This window comes from Cricetulus griseus (genome assembly GCF_003668045.3).
Source record: "Cricetulus griseus strain 17A/GY chromosome 1 unlocalized genomic scaffold, alternate assembly CriGri-PICRH-1.0 chr1_0, whole genome shotgun sequence".
In the NCBI taxonomy this organism is placed as follows: Eukaryota; Metazoa; Chordata; class Mammalia; order Rodentia; family Cricetidae; genus Cricetulus; species Cricetulus griseus.
The window spans coordinates 259,240,490-259,258,670 of NW_023276806.1; the positions used below are offsets into that span (position 1 = coordinate 259,240,490).

The window sequence follows — 18,181 nt, forward strand, 5'->3', positions numbered from 1 at the left end:
TCTACCTTATTTTTGAGACAGATCTCCCCAAACCTGGAGCTTACCATTTTGGTTAAACTGGCTAGCCAACAAGCCCCCAAGATCTACCTATCTCCCCCTCCCCTGCCCAATACCGGGGCGACAGACACACAGACCCATGACAAGCTTGTATAGTGTGAGCGCTGAGGATCAAACTCAGGATCTCATGCTCATACAGCAAACACTTTGTCCACTGAGCCCTCTTCCCAGTCCCAGATATTGCCGTTTTTATGCCACTGTTTCTTTCTGTTCCCTTTTTCCTCCAATTTGGCCCTTTACCAATTCTATTTTTCCTCTCTTCAAATTTAGAAGTCATACATTTAATAGTAGTATTTTGTTTGTAATCTAACAAATAAAGCTTGCCTGAAGATCAGAGTGCAAAGCTAGCCAGAGCCACAGAGGCCAGGCAGTGGTGGTCCACACCTTTAATCCTAGCAGCCACACTAGTTAGCCATAGAGGCTAGACAGTGGTAGTATGTGCCTTTAATCACAGCACTAGAGAATATAAGGCCAGAGGAGATAGGAGCATTGCAGTCTGAGGTTTGGTGGAGAGCAGCACAGTTTGGAGATACAGTCTGAGGACAGGCTCACCCTTTTGGTCTGAGCATTGGGACAGGTGAGAACACTGGTGGCTTGCTGCTTTGCTTTTCTGATCTTCAGATAAGCTTTTTTTGTTGAATCTTGAACAAAGTATCACCAGACATCCATATCATAACTGCTTACAAAGCTAGCTCCAGGCCTCTGTGAGCAGCATACTCACATATATATACAGACACAGACATATACACACAGATACAAATACGTGAATAAGCAAAATTCTTAAGGAACATTAACCCAAACCACTCCCCTCCTGACAATTCTATATTTTAATTTTGTCTTGTTTTTTTTTTTAACCCCACAATTGACTTATAGTTATTGCCTTACCCTGTAATAGTTGTTTAGGTTCACCCAGGCATTGGCTCATTCTTTTCTACATTTCAAAACTTTCATGGGAACCACCTTTCTCCCCTCTGAAGTGTGTTCTTTAGAATCTTCTCAAGTGGCAGCCTGATGGTGGCCCCGTCCTCTGTGCTTCTCTGAAGATAGGTTATTGTTGCCCTCCTTGGTTTCTGGAAAAAAAAATCCTTTTAACAAAGTATAATCTGCCCCCTTAAGTTCCCTAAATTTAAATAGAGAATAAAAGTAAAGTTCACCAAATTGTGTGACCATCCCTGCAGTCAAATTCTTGACCATCTCTATCCCCCAGAAGGAAACCGTGTACCTATTTGTAGTTAATCTCCGTTCCTACATCCGCTCCCATGCAACTGATGATCTGTTTCCTTGTCCCCACCCCTTGACATTTCCCATGCTGCCATAGCCAGCATTTTATGTGGGTGCTGGGAATCTGAACTCTGGGCCTCATGCTTGCACCATAATTTCGTTACCAACCGAGTTGTCTCTTCAGCCTGACTGAATGAACCTTCTAGCTGGCAGCAGCATTTAGGTGGGGAAGATGGACAACAGTGGATCACAGTGGGAATTAGAAAACACAAAGCCAAACAGACCAGACCAGACCAGACCAGACCAGACCAGACCAGAGAGATTTGAGTAGCAAGTCATCCAAGGAGGGAAAAAAGATAGTTCTGTTCCATGAAATGGATTGTCATATTCTGGTAGACGTTTGTGCCCAGTTCTTGAGCCGGGGAGGATAGACAGTAGCCAGCCCAAGCTGCTTGTGTAAGCAAGTGACAGTCAAGGTAATTTGGGTCACCAAAGATACTTTAAGGAATCTCTTTATCTGGAAGTGAACCGCTGCTGCTCTGCTGTTCTTGACGTCACACTAGAAGCCAATAGGAACCCAAGTGTTCCCGTTCCTATAGGTTGATGGTGAAGTTTCTTTCCTTCCCTTCCTTTTTCTTCTCTTTCTCTTGTGGCTGGCTGTGTCTTAAGAGATCCCCTCAGCACACTTCAAGTTGGGCGATTTACCTCCAAGGCTGCCTTTGCCCCTTTCCATCAGGTATCAGAGTAACACAGCATCTGCTGTCCTGGATACCATCACCAACATTCAACCCAAGGAGAGCGGTGGTGGCATGGGTGAGACTCGCGAGGCCATCGTCTACAGGCTGTCTGAGGACATGCTGAGCAAGCTGCCACCTGACTATGTGCCTCATGAGGTAAGATACACCCTTCCTGCTGGACAAGATCCTGGGACCTGGGGGATGTGCCCCCCACCTCATACATCTCATACCATTCATGTGGAGGCCAGACGACACCCTGCAGGAGTTGGCTCTCTCCTCCCATTACGTGGGTCCTAGGGATCAAACTCAGGTGGTTATCCTTGGCTGCAAGCATCTCATCAAACCTTCTTTCTTTTATTTTATAGAATCACGTATTGAAAATGTAGCAGTCAAGTGAAATCTGTAAATTGAGAGCTAATTATGCCATTAGCTTCCACAGTACAAATGGAGTCCCATTACTGTAGACAGCTGCTCCCAGAAGTATCGTGAGACTCAGGCAGGAGACCACAGAAGGCCTTTGACTTTATTAATAAACAGTTTATGCTGGAATCATAACCATGCATGAAATATAGTCGGCATTAAAAGTATACTCTTTTTCTAGGGTGTTTCCCCTTCTGTTACAATTATTATTTCTTTTTAATTATGAAGAAATTGGTCATGCTATGTTGCCTGGGCCAGCCTAGAATTCTTAGGCTCAAGTGATCCTCCTGCCTTTGCCTTCTGAGTAGCTGGGACTGCAGGTGCAAGTGTGCCCAACAAGCTTCTCTGTTAAAACCTGCAGCTGGGAGCTGGAGAGAGGGCTCAGCAGTTAAGAGGACTTGCTGTCCTTTCAGAGGATCTGGGTTCATTTCTCAGCACCCATATCAGGTGGCTCACAGCCCGTCATGACTCCAGTTCCAGGGGATCTGATTCCCTCTTCTGGCCTCTACAGGCATCTGCATGCACATGGTACACAGACATACAGGTAGACGCCAGCGTGTTCATCATGTCCCATTTGTGGGACTGAAGTGGTCTTTTTGTAATCTCTTGTTCCCCAGAGTGAATTGCTGCAGGGTAGTCATGAACAAAGGGTGCCATCCAGTCCCCTGGGCTGAAGAGTTCAGGACGGAGACTGAAAACACAACCGGGGTGTGGCTCAGTTGGCAGAGTGCTTGCCTAGCATGCACAAGGCCCTGGGTTGGATCTCCAGCACTGCATGAACTGGGTGTGGTGCTGCACACCTGTAATCCTATCACTCAAGAGGTAGAGGCTGGAGCATCAGAAGTTCAAAGTCAATCTTAGCTCTATAGCGATGCCAGCTTGAGCTCTTATTTCTAAATAAATAAAATAAAATAAAATAAAAATAAATCTTTTTAGACACTAAAATTGAAAGGCTGGAGAGATGGCTCATCAGTTAAGAACACTTGCAGCTCAGACAGAAGACCTGGGTTCCAATCCCAGGACCCACAGAGGGCAACTCAAAACCGAAATTCATCCCAGGAATCTTCTGACTGCTGAAGGCACCCACCCATCCATGCACGTACCGTACTCTCTCTCTCTCTCTCTCTCTCTCTCTCTCTCTCTCACACACACACACACACACACACACACACACACACATTTAAAAATTACAAATGTTGGAGTTAGAGAAACCCTGAAGTTAGTATGTGGGACTGGGTCATGGTCCTCCACTGGCCAGCTGGACTGTGATGTTGGTGTTATTTGGTCTGCCCTGCTCAGGTAGCCCCACTCAGATGGGTGGCTTTTATATAACTGTTTCCTGCCTTCATCTTTAATTCACTAGAATGACACAGCTGCTGTACAGCAGAGATGTTTGTTGCTGGAAGAAGCTGCTTAACATCCCACATCTCAGGAAGGGCTGTGGGCATCTCTGGCAAGAGGGTCCCTCAGCTGCTAGCCTCTGGGTGGTTCTTTGGACTTATCCTTGAGTCAAATCTATGTTCTGTCTCCATCACCCTTCCATTCCCAGAACCTCTTAGACTGTGGCCATCAGAAAGTTCCAGTCCTCTCAAGAGTTCCTGCTGGTATCCATAGTCAATCTCTTCTTAGCAAGTATCACTAAACTTAAATGTTAATGTATATTGGCTTATTAATTATTTAATCATTATATTTTATTGTGCCCACAACGAGAGGCTTTGGTATTGATCTCTTTAACGTGGCCAATAAATGATATGCCAACAGGAACAAGTGACAGGTCGCTTAGTGTCTCTCCCACGAAGCCAAATATTTTCACTGATTAGATTAGGGAAAGCCATTTTTAGCCTCCAAAGCTGAGGCAACCATGATCTGCAGTTAATTGTATTCACTGGTGACTGTTCTGTAAAGATTTGGGCTGTATTAACTTTTGTGACATTTCTAATAACAACTCTATAAGGGTAATGGAAACACAAAGTCCTGCTGTACTCTTGTGAAGGTTAGATTGCAGAAGAATATTTGGCTGACACTTAGTACCTAATCATTTGAAAGAGGAAATAGGTACAATTTTATTTCAGCTTTTTAAAGAACATTTCCAATTATCAACTAAGTACAATCAGTAGGATATAAAAGTCATTTAAGTTGAACAGAAGTTTTTGAAGCTCAGAAAATGGGGGATTTAACAGCCAGTCTGGTTCTGCAAGAGATATTTTCTAGTACATTGGGCCTAGTGGAGACACATCAGGAGAAAGAGAAAGAACGGAAAACAGGAGAGGTCGTTTGGAAGGGAAATGATGAATGGTTCTTTAAAAAAATGGATTTATTGTATGTTGTACTTTGTTTTAGGTGAAAGCTCGTTTGGTGAAGATGGGGCACCTTAATTCAATGAACATATTTCTTAGACAAGAAATTGACCGAATGCAGAGAGTCATTTCAATCCTCCGGAACAGCCTGAGCGATCTCAAACTGGCCATTGAAGGGACAATCATCATGAGTGAGGTAGGCAGCTGCCTCTTGGGGTTACTTTTTTCTTTCTTCCTTCCTTCCTTCCTTCCTTCCTTCCTTCCTTCCTTCCTTCCTTCTTTCCTTCCCCCTTCCTTCCCTCTTCCTTTCTTCTTTCCTTTCCCCTTCCTTCCTTTCCCCTTCCTTCCTTTCTTCCTTCCTTCCTCTTCCTTCCTTCCTTCCCCCTTCCTTCCTTTCTTCTTTCCTTTCCTTCTTTCCCCTTCCTTCCCCTTCCTTCCCTTCCTTCCTTCCCCTTCCTTCCTTCCTTATTTCCCCCTTCCTTCCTTTTTCTTTCTCTCTTTTTGCATGTATGTATCTGTGTGTGCACATGCTTGTTTGTGTGTGGTTATACTTACGTGTGTGAGTGTGCATACACATGTGTGAGACCCTGCATGTTGAGGGCAGAGGGCAACCTCACATGTCATTCCTCTGTCATCTTTATCTTTTTATTTTTTGTTTTTGTTTTTCAAGACAGGGCTTTGCTGTGTAGCAGTAGCTGTCCTGGAACTAGCTCTGTAGACCAGGCTGGCCTCAAACTTAACAGAGACAGACACCTTTATTTGTGAGGCAGAGTCTCTCACTGGAACCTGTAACTTACCCATTAGACTAGGGTAAGGGACCAGGGACCCCTAGAGATCCCCTTGTCTCTGCCTCCCCAGTACTGGGATTGTAAAGTACATACCCACACCAAGGTATTTTTATGTGGGTCCTGAGAATCTCAGGTCCTCGTGCTCACAAGGTAATGAGTTTACCAACTGAGCTATATCCCAGCTCCCCAGTGATGTCTCCTATTCATGTAGTTCTAAAGCTATTATTTTTTTAGCATTTATTCATTTTTATGTAGATGAGTGTTTTGCCTGCATGTATGTATGTATACAATATATATATATATATATATATATATATATATATATGTATAATACCCACTGAGACTAGATGAGGGTGCCAGATACCCTGGAACTGGAGTCACAGACAAGTTGTGAGCTGCCATGTGAGTGCTGGGAATTGAACCCAGGTCCTCCCCAAGAGCAGCCAATGCTCTTAACTGCTGAGACATCTCTCTAGCCCACAAGACCACTATTTTTTTTGAGGCAGGGTTTCTCTGTGTAGCTTTGGAGCCTGTCCTGGAACTCACTCTGTAGACCAAGCTGGCCTCGAACTCACAGAAATCCACCTGCCTCTGCCTCCCGAGTCCTGGGATTAAAGGCACCACCAACACCAAGCAAGACCATTATTTTTAAAAGATCTTATATATTCCATTTTAATCATGTATATATCTGTGTGTTTGTACATAGTTATGTACACATGAGTGCAGGTGCCAGACATATGACCCCCTGAAGCTGGAATTGCGGGTGGTCATGAGCTACTTGACTTGAATGTGGAGAACCAAACTCAGGTTCTCTAAGAGCACTGTGTGCTCTTAGCTGCTGAGCCATCTCTCCAGCTTCCGTAATCACGAGTTTTACCCTCGTCTCCTTCAGAACTTGAGAGACGCGCTGGACAACATGTATGATGCCCGCATACCTCAACTCTGGAAGAGGGTGTCCTGGGATTCCTCTACCCTTGGCTTCTGGTTCACTGAGCTTCTGGAGAGGAACGCTCAGTTTTCAGTCTGGATATTTGAAGGGAGGCCTAACGTGTTCTGGATGACTGGTTTCTTTAACCCCCAAGGTAGGTGCTCACAGGGAATGGGCTCACTTGGAAGTTTGTGTGTAGCTGGATGGCAATGTCACATGCTAAATGTGTACTCCATAAAGCCGGGTGGTCCTACAGCTGTCGGGTGCTGGGAACAGCCTTTCACAGGCCCGAGAATACAAAGAATCCTTTGAAATCCTTCTTGTCACTTTCATCACACTGTGCAGTGGCCAAACCCTTCCTCCATTTCTTCTTCAGCCACATGAGTAAGCCATGGCCTGTAGTGAAAGGGTTAAAAAAATCTCTCAAACTTTAGTTTTTACTGTTGATGGGAAAGTCAAAACAGGGTTAAGGAGATGGTCATTTGGGAACATGCTTGCCACACAGGTGTGAGGACCTGGTTTGATCCTCGGCACCTGTGTCAACAAATCCAGGTCCAATGGTGTTGGGAGGCTTCAGGCTGGAGGATATTGGGGTCTTGCTGGGCAACTTGGCTAGTCAAATCGACAAACTCCAGGTTCAGTGAGAGACTTTATCTAAGAAAATAAGGTGGAGTGAGACTCCACTGTTATGAGCACTGGCTGCTCTTGCAAAGGACCTGGATTTGGTTCTCAGCATCCACACAGTGGTTCACAACCATCTGTAACTCCAGTTCTAGGGGATCCAACACCCTCCCCTGACCTCTGCTAGAACAAGGCACACATACATTCAGCCAAACACTCATACACATAAAATAGAAATAAATAAATCCTTAAAAAATAAAAAATAATGTGGAGATAGAGGAAGATGCCTGACATTGACCTCTGACCCCCATTCATATGTGGGCACACTGTCACGTGTGGCCTCCCACACATGTAATAGGTAATACATGAAATAAAAAAGCCAAAGCTTGAGATATCAGAGATGTGCCAAAATTTTCTGATTTGGGTTTGAAAATTAGACTTGAAAAATTGAGTGGGCTTTGATTGGGGCTAGGGGTGAAGACGGGGGTGGTCCTTCTCCCCTCTCACTGAAGGTGCTCAGCTGTTCTGTGTCATCCATCCCTCCATTTTAGAAACATTCTCCGAGAAAGTTGCTGACTTGATGCCATGGGGCTTATAAAGTCTGGAGAGTTAGCAACGTTCTGTTTCACCACAGGGCAGGTAGTTTTACTTCAAATCATTCTCAGCCAGAGGAAGGGATTCAGGCATCTTTATGCTCAGCACCCCGATTGTTTGGTCTGTCAGTGAGTTAAGAAGTGTTCATTCTTACTGATTTGAGAGGAATCACTGCTACTCATAGGAGTATGGGTAAATCTCATGAAAAACAATGTTGAGTGGAGGCAGCCCAATGAAAATTGCCTCACTTGTAGGAGCCCATTGTTATGAAGGCCAAGGATGGGCACAGTGGATACAGGATCACGGTCTTGCCTTCTAGGGAGGCACAGTGGGACTTCCTGGGGTCTTCAATGTACTGTTTCTTCCCCTGCATGTGGGTGACACTGCCCTTTCCTTGGTGACCATCTACTGAGCCATACACTCTAGACACTCAGTTACTTTTTATAAATAGAATTTAAGCAACTATTGTGCCTGTAAAGCATGTATTCATTTGCCCTCTGTGCATATGTGTTCATTTGTTTTATGCAACATATCTTTGAGATTAATTAGTTACTTATTAGATGTGTGATGTAGGGGGCATATGTGTCATTATGTGTGTTGGGAGGAGTCAGAAGACAACTTTGTGGAGTTGGTTCTCTTCCGCTGTCTTTATGTAGGTTGTGAGGATTGAACTCAGGTAATGAGGCTTGCTCAGCAAGTGCTTTACCCACTGAGCAATCTTGCCAGCTCTGCTCCATGCATTTCCAAGTGCCCTAACATTTTCTGAGTTTATAGCATGAACCATGGCAATTTCTACCTTCACAACAAGTTGCACAACTGATGCCCTCTTCTGGCCTTCACAGGCACTGGACTCACATGCACAGATACAAGTATACACATAATGAAAACTAAAAAATAAATAATTTAAAGATTTATCTTATTTTACATGTATATATGTGTGCCCAAGTACATGTATGTGACCCTCTGTGTGCAGGTGCCCACAGAGGGCAGAAGAGAGTGTTGGATCACTTGGGGCAAAGTTAGTCAGTTGGAAGCACCAAACCTGGATCTTCTGCAAGAACAGCAAGTGCTCTTAACCACTGTGCAATCTCAGTGGCCCCTAAATTCTGTTTTGAAAAAAACCAAAAACCAAAAACCAATGGAGATGGGTATTTCAGTACCCACCAATAAGACAAAACCCTTTTAGATTCTTTACTTCTGCCTCCATGGGAGACTTTTGACGTTTTCCCTCAGAAAGTCCACACTGAATTCAAGCCAGCACCCTAGCCTTTACAGACATGCACAGCCTCACACACCCACAACCTTATCTATGATTGCTTTCGGCTTGTTGCTTAGAAGCCTGGAGGTCACCTCTGCCTGCACAGAAATCACACCCCTGCTTCCTTCTCCTCCTCTTGACAGCAGGGACAAATTACTTTCCCGTTCCACATCGGTTGGCCACATCTGAAAAGCAGAGACCTTCGCTGCCCCTCCCCTCCTGGTGTGTGTGCACAGGCAGTGTCCGAACAGATAAAGGTTATCTGACATTAACAATAGGTCCTCCAGTGTGAATGCACCTCCTGAGACTTGTGGCTCCTTTCCAAGTCACTATGACAAAATCATCTTATTCCTTTAGTTCAAAACATTTAAGTAAATGGCTTTAAATATAACACCCCACACATTTAAGTAAAACATGGTGCTGACGTGACAAAGAGGCTAAAGTTTCATCATAAATACAGGGAGTTTGGGGCCTGGCAAGGTAGCTCAGAAAGTAAAGGTGCTTGCCGCCAAGGCTGATAACTTGAGTTCAAACCCCAGGACCCCACTGTGAAAAGAGAATAAATTGCAGTAAGTTGCCCTTTGACCTCCACATGTGTGCTGTGTTGTGCACCCCTTCCCAAATAAAAAATGTAATGAATTAAATTTGTTCACATGTGAACATTTTTATCACCTTATAATACTTACAGCTCTGGGATCTTACACTGTGTGTGGTGTATTTCCCACCAGGCCTTCTCTTCTCAGACCTAGGTGGCTTTGAGGTCGATGCTACCATAAAGGACAGGTGGCATTCTTCTTTAGCCACCCCACTCCCACCTCCGGTTAACATCCCAGCCAGCACTGTTGACATCATCACTGGCTTGTCTTGTGACTAGCTTGATATTGTGTGTGTGTGTGTGTGTGTGTGTGGTTGGGCATATTTGAAGAGGCTGAATCATAGAGCACAGAGCCTCACCTGTTATTTTTCAGGCCCCCTTCACGGTTATTTCTGTGGCAGTTGATGAGCTCAGCCATGTGGACAATTAGACTGGATGATTAAAATGGTCACACTGCAGCGGTGACCCTATGCTGTTTGTTTCAGTGGCACGGCTTCTTCTTTGGTGGGCGGGTGGACTCTCCACCAGATTCTGCAGACCTGGAGAGCCTTTCTCTTTCACTAGTTTTCTCTGGCAGTTTTGAGCACATGGAGTTATCAAACTCTTTAAGGCTGTGATTCTCAGGGCCCACAAAGGAAGTCTCCCCCAGCCTCGTACCATTCTCAGGAGCATCATGTACACATGATTTAGACTCTGGTGTGTGTGTGTGTGTGTGTGTGTGTGTGTCCTCTCTACATGGGGGAGGTGTCTAAACCAGTAGGAATGAATTATAGGGAGGCAGACTTCAAGCTAAGACATTGACTCCTTAGTGATACCTTCAAATTAATAGCCACGTTTTGTCATTTGATGTTGGGAATGACTCAAAGGTGTCCTAATGACATGATGGTGGAAGCTGGCCATGCTCCCTGGGTCTCGCACCTCTGTATTAGATTGAAACCTGCAGCAACAATCATTTTCCAAATGCTTAATTCAGTCTGGAGCTTGGTTCCATTTAGATTCCCGTTTTTCCCCCTGTCCCTCCCTAAGCCATAGCAGTCTGTTGTGGCAGATATCAATACCAGCTTATTCTTTCGCATGAATCATGATTCTTCACTTAGAGGAGTTGTTGCCGAAGCAAAGAGATGGGTCATTTTTGTCCTGTTATCTTGCCTGTGTGTGCGTGTACGTGTGTGTGTGTGTGTGTGTGTGTGTGTGTGTGTGTGTGTGTGTGTGTGCGCGCGCGCGTTTTCAGAGCAATGCAATCCCAAATGCTCTTTTTGAGAACGGCTCCAAGAGCTGCTGTTTGTCAAGGTGGAAAGTGGGCCAAGGATTAATAGACTTTCAGGATAGGAAAGGAACCAGGAAAAACTTCTTGTCTCGTGTCAGTTCTTCAGCTGTTTCCTCGTGCCCCTGTGCCCAAATCTCAGAACTGCAGAGGGACCCCACTGCACTCAGTGAAAAGCCTTAGTGTGGGTGACAGGCAGTTCTGCCTACCTTCAGACAAGAGGAGCCTTTAGCACTGGCCTTGGTCATAGTCACAGCCACATCTCCTAAAATTCTAGTCTTGGCATATGGCTACCAACTGTCTAGTGCCTTTGTCTAGTCCCTTGTAATTTGGCCAGCCATCAGGAACTATCAAAACCACTATCTCCAAGGCCACCTCCACCTAAGGACATCTCCACTGAGTTCATTCCCTTGACTGCAGCTAGGGTGTCAAATCCGGACCCTCTCCCCCCATCTCTTGTGTGTGCCACATGCATTCTGGTGTTCACACAGGCCAGAAGGGGGCATCTGCTACCCCTCATCAAGGTGGAGTTATAGATTGATATGAGGCACACATTGTGGGTTCTGGGAACCGAACTCCAGGCCTCTGGAAGAGCAGTAAGTGCTGTTAACTGCTGAGCCATCTCTCCAATCCCTGGAAACTCTTTTAGACCCTGGCTTCCATCTGTGCACTTCCTTGGTTCTCTTCCTGCCCCTCCTTGTGACTTTGCCAGGCAGGCTCTGCCTTGGGCCTCAGCCTCTTCTCACAGGAGTGGCTGTTCATCTCTCCATGTGATTGACTCAATGCCAACAGCAAGCACAGGAAGTTCTGTTGTCTAGCAGTCTCCCCAATGCAAATCTGGTCATCTTTCCCCTAAGCCATCCTCACGAGGATTGTGCTGGCTCCTTGGGCATCATCTTCCAGAGCACACAAAGTTGGACCCTCCACCAATAGCTCGGAAAAGGGAGAGCAGGAACCATGAAGAGAAGGGAAGGTCATAACACAGGCTGCCAGAGGTCAAGCCAGATGGGCCCCAAATGGCTAGATGGATTTCTCAGCAAGATCATGGTTGGAATAGAAGTCCCAGGGGTGCAGGTGGGAACTTGAGGGGTTAGATTTTAAGATGAGTAGAGGAAGTGGAGAGAGAGAAAAGCAAGGGGGAGACACACACACACACACACACACACACACACACACACACAGAGAGAGAGAGAGAGAGAGAGAGAGAGAGAGAGAGAGGCAGTCTAAGGATACCAGTAGTCAGGGAGTTTAAAAAGGCAGGAGGGATGTGTGTGTCAGTGGAGAGACTGTGCAGGACCAATGGATGGGCACCTGGACACCTCTCCCATTGTAACAAGAACAGCAGGGAAGGACTGGCCATAGATGCGTGCTGGATGGTTTTATGTCAACTTGACATAAAGGCTAGAGTCATCAGAGAGGAGGGAGCCCTCAATTGAGAAAATGCCTCCATCAGATCCAGCTGCAGGCAAGCCGATAGAGTGTTGTTGTCCTAATTAGTGATTGATGTGGGAGGGTACAGCCCATTGTGGGTGGTGCCATAGAAAAGCAGGCTGAGCAGGCCAGTAAGCAGCACCCTCCATGGCCTCTGAATCAGCTCCTGCCTCCAGGTTCCTGCCCTGATTGAGTTCCTGTCTTGACTCCCTTCAATGATGAACTATGATGAGGAAGTGTGAGTCAATAAACTCTTTCCTCCCTTAGTTACTTTTTGGTCTTGATGTTTCATCACAGCAATAGCAATCCTAACTAAGACAGGTGCTCACAGTGGTGCAGGCTTGGTGCTAAGAGACAAAGGGAATTTTCTATTCTCCACTTAAAGGCAGAGGCAAGATTTTGTTGGGGGCAAGAATTTCAGGAAAGTGACAGAAGATGGGGGAAGAGAGCTGGTAGAGACAGGGAAGGACATCAGGGGATTTTAAAACCCCCTGAAGTTGTGCATGGCAGCTGGATGGTACTTACTTGCTGGTATTCTCTAAGAAGAGAGTCTCTGGGTTTACCTGTCATTGGGGCTTTGTCTGGCATTCATTGAAAAGGAAGAGTCTAAAGAGGCAGAGAAGAAAGGGGGTAGAGTTGATTAGTACAGATGTTGTGGTCAGGGCAAGCAAGATGGCTCAGTGGCACCCAGAAGGCACTTGCCACCAAGCCTGTTGACCTGAATTTGTTCCCTGGAACCTACATGGTGGAAGGAGAAAACTGATTTCCACATATTGTCCTCTGACCTTCACACATGCACCACAGCACACACACGGGCACCCCTGCCCCTGCACATACAAAGTAAAATAAATACAGAAATGATGAGGTCAAGAGCAGAGAGACCAGACTGTTGGAAGGACACTGAAGAGGGACAGAGGGAGTGAGAAGATGCCTCAGTAAAGTGCTTGAGATGCAAGTGTAAAGACCCGAGTTCAAACCCTACAAAGAAGGCTGAGTACCTTGGCACAGACCTATAATCCCATCACTCAGGGTACAGGGACAAGGAAGATCCATCGGGGCTAGCTGGCCAGCTAGTCCAGCTAAGTCAGTGAACTTCTGGTTCAAGGGAGAGAGCCTGTCTCAAAATGTAAGGTGGTTTCTTGCCTTTTCGAGTGTGCGAGCACACGGGGGTAGGGGGGAGGATGTTGGTGGGGTACTGAAATGATTGGGGACAGATGGCAGGAATGATGAAGGGAAGAAGGGCCAGTCACCAGAGCCTGTGGTTGTCAGGGCAGCAGAGAGGTTCTCATGATGGGTGGGGGAATGACTGGGAAGTGTGTATGTGTCCAGGGTTGATTCCAGTAAAAGCAAAAAGGTGGAGAGACTATTTTGTGTGGAAATGGAACCATGCCAGAGGGCATAACGGAAAGATTTGGAGCGAGAGAAGAATTGGCACTGGAGGAATCAAGGGAAAGCCATAGTTACATAAGGAGAAGGCTGGCTGTGTTAACTTCCACACGCCAGCCATTTGGGGTGGAGGGTCCCAGCCTTACTGTGTGTGTGTGTTCTGATAGAGCCTGCCATTTAGAGGAGTGTCACAGAATACCTGTGTTCTCTAGAGTCCCTACAAAGAGCCAGCTCATCCCACTGACAAGCCTTCTAGATATTTCACTTGTACTCAGAAGCGTTGCCCTTCTCCTTTGTCAAACCGGTTCTTAAAACAAATGTGGGTCAGTCACTGGCAAGTGGCCTGTCTTGCGAGAGCATTTGACAGAGTGGCAGTTCTCAGGCCTGCCTTCCATGGCAGAATCACCTGGGACATTTTTAATACATACTAATGGCTGGAACCCAAAACCAATCCTGTCCTAATCTCAGGGGTTAGGACCTCTAGACTCTAGAGTGGAGAGCCTCTATGATCAGTTTTCTTAAGAGCTCCCTTAGTCATTCTAACGTGACAAGAGCCTTGACCTTAGATCCCTGTTAACTGATGTGTGGTCCTACTGCAGCAACAGCATGATGGAGGTCAGAGCCCTAGGTCCCACTCCTCTCCTGACCCACCTGCCAGGACAGAACCTGGAGTCCCTTCCCCAGAGGATTCCTGAATCATTAACATTTGAGAGAAACTGGGTGTGGCTGCATGCACCTGTAATCCCAGCACTGGGGTGGCAGAGAAGATGGGACTCAGAAACTCAATGGCCAGACAGGCTAACCAAATTGGTAAGCTCCAGGTTCAGCTAATCCTGTCTAGAAAAATAAGGTAAGGGGGTGATTGAGGAAGACACATGAGTTCAGCCTCTAGTTATACACACATACACACACACACACACTCACCCACCACACACACTCACCCACCACACACACTCACACACAGCACACACACACTCATATACACTACACACACTCACACTCTCACACACACCACACATACCCCCCCCCCAAACACACACACACAGTTTGAGAAGAAACTCTACTATAGCTCTGTGTATTCCTTCTCCAGCAGTTCTGTTTTCACTACTCTGGACCAAGCTGCCCTGGGGTTTGAAATTTCCAGCCATTTCAGACACCTGCCCTACCACGTTTAGCCAGCTCTTCTGAAAGGTGCCCAGTGTGTGCTCATTAGCTCGGCTGCCCAGCTTCATCGTTGTCTAATGATTTCTGTCCTTTTATTTAACTTACCAATGAACCACATTTGCTTCTCATTTGGGGGAAAAACTGCCTGTCATAAACGCGTGGCAGGGACATCATTTCTCTTTGTCTTTGAAGATGCTGCTGGGAGATGTGGTAACTGTTTAGGCAAGAAATAACTGGGAAAACCAAGGCCTATTACAGAAAGACCAGTTCATTTATTGAAGAAAAAGTGCCACCTGGGAGCCTGGGGAGGTGACTTAGTGGGGCATGAGGACCTGAACTCAGATCCCTAGCACCTATATAAAAGCCAGGCATGGTGGTGTATATCTGCAAACCCAGCACTCGTTGACAGCCTTTCTGACTGACTTGGGAGCTCTGTATTCAGTGAGAGACCCTGCCTCAAAAACAAACAAAAATTAAAGGTGGTGGTACACACCTTTAATCCCAGCACTTGGGAAGCAGAGACAGGTAGATCTCTGTGAGTTTGAAGCCCAGCCTGGTCTACAAAGCAAGTTCCAAGACAGCCAGGCTACACAGAGAAATCCTATCTCGAAAAACAAACACACAAAAAACCACCACCAACAAAAAAAACCCAAAACAAACAATTGAGGAAGACACCTGATGTTGAACTCTGGCCTCCAGGCACACGTGCTCACACACACTCCTGCTGCCTGCCATTAACACAGGACTGTCTTTACAGAATACCAGCCAATTCTCTGTAAAGCCTAGAAGCACAGCTCTCCTGACCAGCTGTTTCTTTCCTCTTTTCTGAAATCTTGTGGGGAAGACCACTTAAAACACACCACTGCTCTCTCTAAGCCAGCTGATTGCACAAGTCAGGGGCAGAAAGCTTCAGGGTTAGCTAGCTCTGGTTATGGGTATTAACACATGAAAAATGTTGCTTCAGACCTGCCTTTCCACAGTGTGATCCTAGATTAATAGTGAGTTTCTTAAAATAATGTACTTGACAAGTGTTTTAAGACTTCATTATGCTTTATGAATTTGAAGGAAGGATTGTTTAAGCACCTCATTGAGACCACAGGGAACCGCAGTGTGTAGTCAGAGTCACCCATTTTTCATGTGGGTGGCTAAACCTCATGAACAATAGAAGGTTATTGCTGTAGAGGTCTCACTGACTTTCCGTTTCTTCTTTCAAGATTGGGAACATTTGAATCACTTTTGGAATGATTATAACTAAATTCATGCCAAAACAAAAGTGATTTCCAAGCTTTTGTGAAGAAAGCTATACCAATAGTCCTTTAAGAACTTACGCAAGCCGCAGAAAAAGCAGATTGTAGTTTCATTAGGTTTGACATCAGTCTCCAGGAGAGACAGCCATTCGTTTCTTAAAGCCCAACAATTAATGTTTCGGAAGACTCAATACATTTTTAATGTGACAAGATCGTGTCCTTTATGGAAGCCAGTGTGAAGTGATGAAGCCTGGAGAGGCTGCCGGGCATGCAGCTCAGTTGGTGGAGTGCTTGCTTAACATGCTCAGAGTCCTGGGTTGGATTCCCAGCACCACAGAAAATGAGTGGGTTTTGAGGAGGAGGAGGAGGCAGAAGGAGTAGATGCTCAAGGAAGGGCACTCTTGGCTACAGATGGTGTTTGAAGCTAGCTAGATAATGAGACTCCATCTCAGATAGACAGGTGGATAGTTACATCACTGATAGATTTGGAAATACATGTTTCCTTTCTTGCCCATGCTCACAAACCATTCCTTACCCTTGCGCTAGGTCTCCAGAGTGTTTGCTTAACACTGCCTTTCTTGGTTTCTAAACAGACGTGTGTACTGGATTCCACCTGCTGGCTTGCTAAGAACAGGATGCTTATTGTTGGAATCTGGACAGTGTAACACATGCTCCCCAGTAGGACAAGACAGGAAACACCGGAATTTTTAGGACTCCCTGATAATGACTAAAATCTTAGAAGCAGAAAGGAGATACTAAAGGAAAAAAAAAAAAAAAACAAAAAACAAAAACACAGCCAGCTTCCCTTCTCTTCAGACACTCTGGCATGGCCCTGAGGGCCATATGGGATGAGGTCAATTTACAGTTTAGTCCTGACTTAAGATGTTATAGAAAAAATATCAATTACTCAACTGGTGCAGAGAGGAAGTTAAGACCAGGATTAGTGACTTGGACATTATGACCTCGTAGCTTCATAATATCAGAGGTGAATTTTAAAATATCATAAGCTAAGGTCAATTTAATTCCAGACACTCAAGTTGGATATGCAGTGTCTAATAGACACATGGATGAACACCTTGTGTTGAGTTATGAAAATGACATTTTTGGCGGGAGAGATGGCTCAGCAGTTAAAAGCACTGGCTGCTCTTGCAGGGGACTTGAGTTCAACTCCCAACAAGCACATGTCTGCTCACAACCATCTGTAACTACAGTTCCAGGGAATCTGATGCAATATTCTGGCCTCCATGGGTACCAGGGCACACAAATGGTGCATATACATACATGCAGGCAAAACACTCATGTGAATAAGTAAATACAAAAATGACATTTTCATGGACTGATTAGAAGGGTGAATTGAGTTTTTTTTTTTAATTTTACTCATACACACAAACACACACACACACACACACACACACACACACACACACACACACACACACACCACTGACCTACAAAAAACATGGAATGTGTTACTTATGTGTGAGATTTCCCCAGTGTTCAAAATGAAAGTGAGGAGCTGGGATGGTGAGCAGCTCAATGGTTAAGTACACTGGCTGCTCTTCCAGAGAACCCAGGTTTGATTCCCAGCACCTACATGGTGGCGCACAACTAACTGTTGCACCAGTTCCAGGGGATTTGATGCCCTCTTCTGGCCTCCATGGGCATCCCATGCACACACCTTACACAGACTTACATGCAGACAAACACTCATAAAAATAAATAAATCTCAAAAAAAAAAGGAAGTGAGCATGATCACTTGGTGATCAGATCACCGTCTGAGATCCCAGGAAGCAGGAAGCTGTTGTTTCCAGATGAACTTCCGCTGTACTGCCTGATGACTAGCTCACACTGTAAGAGTGTTCTTTTCTACTCTGGTTGATGGAGGGACTTGACTTGGGGAAGAATGCAGAAGGCTCTCTTCAGGGACCCAGATCCTGTTTTAAACTGTGCTTTGAATGAGTTTCCTTAGCTGCAAATGCAGACAAGTCATTGGCTTCCTCTAAACGTTCAGTGGCTTTCCACCTCCCAAGAAGCAATGTGGGGCCAGCAAAATGGCTCCTGGATAAAGTCTCTTATCACCAAGCTTGGCAACCTGAATTAGATCCTGGGACCTACATGGTGGAAAAAGAGAACTGCTCCCTGCAGGTTGCTCTCCGACTTCCATATCCGTGCC

At 45.6% G+C, this 18,181-nt stretch overlaps 1 protein-coding gene across 1 annotated transcript in view; it reads left to right on the forward strand.

Moving 5' to 3' along the window:
- The window catches only part of Dnah8 (dynein axonemal heavy chain 8), a 225,306-nt gene that overhangs the window by 201,764 nt on the left and 5,361 nt on the right, over positions 1-18,181 (forward strand). Inside the window, exons 88-90 of the mRNA XM_035452046.1 lie at positions 2,015-2,171; positions 4,776-4,928; positions 6,413-6,602. Coding sequence (XP_035307937.1) covers positions 2,015-2,171; positions 4,776-4,928; positions 6,413-6,602 — 500 coding nt within the window. The remainder of the gene's footprint in view (positions 1-2,014; positions 2,172-4,775; positions 4,929-6,412; positions 6,603-18,181) is intronic.